At 34.1% G+C, this 7,588-nt stretch overlaps 1 protein-coding gene across 2 annotated transcripts; it reads right to left on the bottom strand.

Moving 5' to 3' along the window:
• Window positions 1-4,781: 4,781 nt before the first annotated feature.
• LOC112012173 (uncharacterized) lies at window positions 4,782-7,588 on the bottom strand. Of its 2 annotated transcripts, XM_065763052.1 has the most exons (6): window positions 7,533-7,588; window positions 7,157-7,396; window positions 6,989-7,057; window positions 6,155-6,243; window positions 5,576-5,778; window positions 4,782-5,040 (listed from the first exon to the last, which is right to left on the bottom strand). In XM_065763052.1, exons 2-6 carry the CDS (start codon window positions 7,360-7,362, stop codon window positions 4,957-4,959), a joined length of 651 nt encoding a protein of 216 aa, XP_065619124.1. In that variant the 5' UTR covers window positions 7,363-7,396; window positions 7,533-7,588; the 3' UTR covers window positions 4,782-4,956. The 2 variants fall into 2 exon arrangements, with proteins under 2 accessions (XP_065619124.1, XP_065619123.1); XM_065763051.1 differs by lacking the exon at window positions 7,533-7,588 and having other exon boundaries at window positions 7,157-7,454.

Genomic DNA, 7,588 nt, shown 5'->3' with positions numbered 1-7,588 from the left:
CTCTTCTATAGATAATTTGATTATATGATGTCTTGCTTTTAATATCATTTCGTATTGATCATATTTTATCAGTATATGGACTGATCCTTTTCTGTTTCCTAAACTGTGCTTATTTTTTTTATTCATTATAATATATATTGATGATTTTAATTATAGTCAATTACCATTTTGTCCCTAATGTCTACTCCATACGTCAAAATGGGATTTTATTTCTAAATAACAATAAATATTAAAAAACTTAGTTAGTTGTCACGGCGCAAAAGAATGTTGAAAAGTAGCATCTCGAGTGTTTAAAACTCGAGTTCTAAGATAAAACTCGAGTTTTTAAGTCTTGATTTGTAAGTGAATGGGTAAAATGTGGAGAAAAAATCAACATAAAAATCGAGTTTAAAGACTCGAGTTCTATAAAGGGCTCCCTGATGATACTTAGAAAAATTTTGCATAAAAACGCCGCTATAGGGCATTAAAACGTCACTATAGGGATTAAAAATGCTACTATAGGGCTCCCTGAACAGACTTAAATAACAATATATGTTATGAATAGGGTATTAAATAACAATATATGTTATAACTCAAAGAAGCTAGAAGCCTAGAATGTTGATGTTGATGTTGATGTAAAAAATCACGATGAAAGAAATAATTTTGCAAGATGATGAGCATGATGATAACATTGACATTGAATGTAGTTTATTTGGCAAGATAATGAAGAATTTTTTTTTTTTTTTTATTATTTTGGCTCATATGTCATATATTATCACTTTTGAGTTCAATAAATTTGAATGTGTATTTTATAAACATATTTTAATTTGATTTATTAAGTTTTCTTTGTTATTAGTTGAATATATTTTGATGATGCATAGAAAATCAGTAGGCTAAATGCTCCGGGTTCAATGGGCTAGAAGTTGCTTCAAAGGCCTGAAAAGAGAAAAACAAAAGATCAAAGGTGATCGGGATGAACTGGCCAAGACCTCTTTGATGCTTAAGTTAGATTCTAACTTTAGGAGTGGTGGAAACTTACTTTCATTTGATGTGGATGAGTCCTTATATAGTGAGCCTTGGAGTGGTTACTTGTTTAATAACTTCTTCAACTTGTACGAAAATTAGAAGGTTCATACTTAACTTCCACAACTACTATAGAAGTTAGAAGGTTCAATCTTATCTTCGTCAAGTATTTAGTGGGAAGTTATAGCAATGAATAAGGATTTTGCTCATACTTCAAAATAGTAGAACGTGGTTCGAATTATAAGCTTTTGTACATAAATCCATTTTGAAAATTTTCTAAGTGTTGAAAGGTCGTCTAAGTGCTTTCTTGATGGATGACCTTCATACCCATGGACGACCTCCTGATGGTGGATGACCTTCTTATGTTGGGTTCACCTTTTTGGTCCTGGACGACTCTGTGGACGAACTGGAGATGGTCTGATTTTTAGTTCACCTTCACATTTCAAATTTATAATGAATATACATTTTATATGTATATTTATATTTTTTAAATATAAATTTTATTAAGTGTAATTGTATCTTATAATATACGATATGATAAGATACATGATACAAAAAAAAAAAAAAAGACTCATGATACGATTCATGTTTTGACATATATGGGTAAGATCATCTCATTATCATAACTATTGAATGTTTCTGCATGTAAACACATGTTACATGCATTTTAAGAATTTAAAGCACATAAGCATATGATGAGTTAAGAATTTAAAGCACATAACTAAATGGCTCTTTACTAGTTGATTTTTAACATTTCAAATACATAAATTGAATGAGGAATATTATTATTATTTTTTTTGGTGGAAAGCGGGAGGTTTTATTTAAATAAATTGAGTTTATACAATACCAACACCTGTGCCTGGAGCACATAGTCTAGTGTTCCCCAGGCCAGTCAAGTCCCTAACATATGATACATCAACAAAAGTGGGACATTGACTATATACATCCATCAGATTTTGTTGGCGAGTCCCGCTTCGCTAGTGCATCAGCACATCCATTTGCCTCACAGTACATGTGAAGCACGTGCACCTCCCGCAGTCATATTATTTGTTGCAAGTCCCACATGAAGTGAGAATCCCATGATCCACCGGCCTTGGTGGTCTCGCAACACTCCCCTGCACCAGTTGTTCCTGGGTTGTTTAGGGCACTACCATCAGTGTTGAGTTTAATATAGGGGTATGGGGCGCTTGCCATCGAATAAGCTGAGGAACCAAAATCAGGGTTTGTCTAGTGGGACCGGCGAGGAAATGAAATTCTGCCGCTGCTTAAGCCGAGGAGTAGATAAGGCTATGTTGGGAACGAGATTGATTCTGGAATATTCTTTCATTGTGTGCTAACCAAAGTTTCCAACAAGTGAAAGGGAAATAGACTTGCCATGGGGGGTGATGGGGCAAAGTAGCCCTATCCAATGTAGCGTTGTGTCTCAGCCAGTCTCTCCCCCTTTCTGTCACACACACTCTCTCTCTCTTTCTCTCTCTCTCTCTTCGTCTGATATGATGTGCAGCAACCATTCACCACTCCACAAACCCACAACCAACACCCACAATCTATCAAACTCCTTGCCACAACCCTTTATTTTAGATTAAATTTAAGCAACAACGATCAATGAAACCCTTCATTCATTTTTCTTGATTTTCTCAGCAACCAAACAAACCACAAGCATTAATAAAATCGGAAAAAAAAAAAAAAACGACCCAGTAACAAAACCCCTATCTCAAACACCTCTTGTACATCTACAATCAACCCAAATTCATATAGGTATTAACCAAAGCACTACCAACCTAGGTTTAAACAACAGCCCATAAATCTTCCTAACCTTCAATACCTCACCACAACCTACCCAAAAATGCCGATCTCAACCCTAGGCAACCCAAAAAAGCCAATCTCAACCCCAACCGACCTAAAACCACCAACACCAAGAATGCCCACCACTCAGCTTGTGAAGTCAACCCATGAGATCCACGACTAAAACCACTGAAACCTAGAAAAGGAGAGAGAATGGTTCACGATCCACCACCACGGAGATTCGAAGACAACGATCCATAATCTCCCTATGAGAAGAGAAGAAAAGAAGAAGAAGAGAGAAATGGGATTGAATAGAGAAGAAAGAGAGTGACAAACAGGACTGAACAGGGAAGAAAAGAAAGAGAGAAAAAAGAAAATTATTTTTTTTAGGAAAAGAAGAGAGAAGAAATAAAATAATAGTTTTTATTATAAGATTTTAGCTACAGTAAGTTGTCAAAAATGAGATCACACTGTAGCAGAGTGTCAAAAATTATAGCATATAGCATGTTTGATGGAGTGTGTTTTTGTGTGTTGTTTGTTATTAATAGCATTTTTAGCATTATCGAATTCTTGATGTGAATGCTCTTATGCATTAATTAATGAGAAGTACTACATCCATAATATTTTTACAATATTTTCATAATAAATCTTAAGTGACAAATTGTTATTGGTTATAATTTGAATCCACAACTTAAAACCTTTTTGTTCACCCATAATAGCCAGTAACAACCTTCTACTTAGAATTTGTTACGAAAGTGTTATGAAAATGTTGTGCACGTTTCTCTTATAAGTGGAAAAAAGCATTGGTTTTGAAGTACTAAATAATTTCTCTTAGAAAGATTACAATCTTTTCTAACGCGAATTGCTAGGTTCTAAATATTTAGGATTAAATGTTTAGATTCTTATTTTGTGTATGCTGGCAAACTAAGAACACAAAAACATGTCTAAATTAGGTATTAGACATTGCTAAAGATTGTACAAATCAAGATTCAAAAACATTCAAGTTGTAGAAAGGAGAGTTCAAGTTCTGTGAAGCTTGATCGATCAAAAATTACACTCAACCAATTGAAAATCGCAGATAAGTTAATTCTGCAGAATTTAAATTAGGTTCAAGCCCATGAAAACGTTTAGGGTTTCAGTCCAACACTACAAAGTATAAAAGAAAAACCCTAATTATGTTTTAGAGGCCCTTGGAAGACTTGTGAGTTACTCCTGTGAGATTTGAGAGGTTTCTGTACCGTCTAACTCTACAAGTGTCTATTGGAACGAGATCTACAATCAAGAACTGGTGGAAACAAGTTGTTGCATAAAGATTTACTATTGATGGTGATTTGAAACTTTTGAGTGGAATCTCAAAGTCACAAATGGGGAGTTTGTGTTCAACAAATCCAAAATAGAAGAGTCTGTGGAGTCTGAGCAGCACGTGGTCGTTTTAGTAAGTTTTATTTGAGTTAGCTTTAGATTTAGGGTTTAAATCTATTGTAATCTTCCATTCTATCATAGTAGATTTGTTTACTTTGAAGATAGTTAGGTTAAATTCTTTACAAGTTTTTACCTTAAAATTGTTGATTTTATTGGTTTTCTTGGGTAATTATATCATTGTTTTCTTTATTTTTCCGCACTATGTGATATAATTGTATGTGTTTAACTTAGAATTGAATAATTAACCTAAGTAACTACTTGGCCAATTAATTATGTTAAACTAATCTGTTTCCAAGGGGTTTAAACAAACAAACAAGTGATACCATTTGTCGGACTGTGAGCTATGCCATTCTATCTTATAACCAATTGGTGATGAGGAAGGTATATTCAAATCTTTTATGGCTTTCAAAATCACACCACATGAGCCTATTTTTAGAATGATTGTAAGGAGTCAAATTGTGGTCCCTTCAATAATCCCTCCCTCACAATGACACTCCTGTAACTTGAACCATGATATTGACTCTGATACGATTTGTCGGACCGTGAGATGTGCCATTCCACCTCAAAACCAATTAGTGATAAGAAAGATATATTCAAATCTTTTATGACATTCGATATTACATCACGCAGACATATTTTTAGAATGGTTATAAGGTGTCAAATTGTGGTGCTTTTCTTTGTTTGGGAGTGTCACATATACATTACAAGGTAACATGAAGTTTTCTAGAGTGTCCACAAATTCTAAAATTACTTCGCTTTGGATTCTTGCTTCGCAATATGATCAATAACGGGTTCAACCAGAGTCTCCACGTCTTCCTTCAATGTATCCACCTATGTTTTGATCAAACAGAAATCATTCAATACCTCTACACTATGTAAATACATGTATGTACTACTCGCGTAATGCATGTTTATGATGTTTGCACAGCCTTGGGAGATGCCCAAGTAATGCTTTAAAATTGTTATATATATATATATATATATAGTTTTTTTGGAATTATAGAAAGGGGATTTGTAGGTGTGCTCGATGTCCCTGACCCACTTAAAACTTATCATTTATGATGCGGGACCACCTCAATACTAGATGGGACGTACTAGTATTCCAAATCCATAACCTCATACTTGCAAGGTGATGAGCCACAAGGACATCAGGCCACCTCCTCGGGTGGTGTTTTAATGCACTATGTTGAATCAAACAAAATTGTGTTGTTTTGATAGTGAATGATTTATGTATATTGCCAATAACTGATGCTTGGTCAATGGAGAAAACTACTAATAAAGTAAAGGAAGAGAAGGAATTAGCAAATGAATGCAATAACTTGCGAATTAACAATGGTTCAAAGGGAGTACTTTTATATTGCAATACCTTGTGGATAAAATCTTCTGTTAGTTGAGCATCGTGGACAACCTCTTTTGAAATACGTTCAACCAACAAAGCTGCTTTCTTCAGATTACCATTTTCAGGAAGCTTATCTGCAGCTTTTGCTGATACCTTCTCTGCCGCAGTGCCCACCTTTTCTACTACTTCTGCTACAATTTCAACCTCTTTAGCCACTATTTCTGCCTCTCCTATAACATCCAAATAATTCCATAAATGAATTAAAACCTTTTAGAAATAATATTGGGAGAAAATGGTACTATTTTTTTGTATTACCTTATAGATAGAAGTGTTTTTGCTTTTTACTCTTCTAGGCCAAGTTTGTAGTTGTGTTTTGCTTGAAGTTCGTTTTTTTTTTTTTTCCAATTATACCTTAATTTGGGACATAATTCTTTTCCCAAGTTTGATCATGCCAATATTGGAATTTGCTTTGAATCCAAAAACAATAGTTACAATTTACAAGTATGTTTATTTATTTTCTAAATTCTAATTAAGCAGATTAAGAGACATAACATAAGAAAGCTTGATAGAAAATTCAAGTTTAACAAATTGCACAGCTGAAATTACCTTCGATCCTTTGTGGTGTCCTCCAATCCTGCTTCCAGTTCCACAATGGTAGCGAGAAAGCAAAGCTAGAGCCCAAAATCCATTTTGCCCTGTATGGTTTGGTAATTCATCAAATTGCCCACATGATGACACTGCCCCACCCTCCTGCGAAATGGTGATTATACTACCAAATTCTATAATTATTTCAAAATTTTCTAATATATATCATTAATATCTAATTAAACTAATGGAACCTGATGATTTTCCAGTTTTCCTAAGAGTCATATGCTATTCCACTACGGAATAATTCCTATATACCAAATTGTTATATAGCACGACTCTTTTTTTTTTTTTGGTGGGGATAGGTTGTACGACTTCTATTAGATTATTAATATAGGATCAGTGCACAGGAGCTATTCAGACCCAAAAAAAAAAAAAAAAAAAAATTAATATCTTTGAATGCCCCACATTTTTTTAAAAAATTATTCAATACTTAAGCAACAATTTACTCCATTATCTCATATAAATGGTAGGTTTAGTTGTAAATATAATTAACGGGACTTATTATAATGTGATCGACTAGAATGTACGGACACTTCATTTGAAGTGTCGTACCTGTGTCGTATCCGTGTTGTAACGGTGTCCAATTTGCTGTATCATGTTATAATTTTTTAAAAATTGCTAGTGTCGCAGTATTGTACCCATACTCATACCTGTACACATGTTTGTGTCCGTGCATCCAAGGTGATCAAGAGGAAGAAATATTGGTCTAGAAGTATTGAATAATTTATCACTTTTTTTTTTTTTTTTTTTTTTTTAATTCCTTAAAAAACAAATATTAATGGGAATACATACCAAGAAGGGAGGTTGAACTTTGGAGGGGTTGGTGCAGGTGGTTGAACCTTGCCCTTTTCTTGATTGACCCTAAAATTAAAAGCAAAGAAACTATTAAAAAATTGTTCTTGAAAAACCTGAAGATTATTTGGAGAGAGATGAATGAATGATCAAGCAGGAGAAGATTACGTATTAGCATCATGTTTTTTCCACGTTTTGCTATTGATGCTGAAAAACTTTGACCCTTCGTTCATTCCATAACCATTTCCAAGCTTATTTACAGAAAAAACCGGCCGGTGTCCCTGAGATATATAGCCGGAGCAAGACCTGTCACGGTGAAGAGTTTCAAGAATGCTTCGCAACTTGCAGGAAAGCCCTGAACCTGTTCTAGACATATTGAACGGTTTTCTTTCTTATCTCTGAAAATGACTATATGTAACCCTTAGAGAATTCAAGCACAATGAAATTTCAATCAACAGAAGAATATGCATATATATATATATATATAGATTATTTTCAAATTGTGACTAAGGAGGATAAAGATTTTAGTATAGTATTATAATACTTTTCCAATGGGGTTTGCGTGAGGGAGTGCTTGCGGGACTAACAGTGCTTGGAAAG

This window comes from Quercus suber, unplaced genomic scaffold, assembly GCF_002906115.3.
Source record: "Quercus suber isolate HL8 unplaced genomic scaffold, Cork oak 2.0 scaffold_488, whole genome shotgun sequence".
Lineage (NCBI taxonomy): Eukaryota > Viridiplantae > Streptophyta > Magnoliopsida > Fagales > Fagaceae > Quercus > Quercus suber.
The sequence above is the reverse complement of the archived record's forward strand: the minus strand, read 5'-3'. Positions and strand labels throughout refer to the sequence as shown.

Bases quoted from the DNA above. Each gene is read 5' to 3' on its own strand.
- LOC112012173 (XM_065763052.1), bottom strand. From the start codon at position 7,362: ATGTCTAGAACAGGTTCAGGGCTTTCCTGCAAGTTGCGAAGCATTCTT. The intron at 6,244-6,988 runs GTATGTATTCCC...CAAACCATACAG, and splicing joins AAGTTCAACCTCCCTTCTTG to GGCAAAATGGATTTTGGGCT. The intron at 5,779-6,154 runs GTAATTTCAGCT...TGGATGTTATAG, and splicing joins GACACCACAAAGGATCGAAG to GAGAGGCAGAAATAGTGGCT.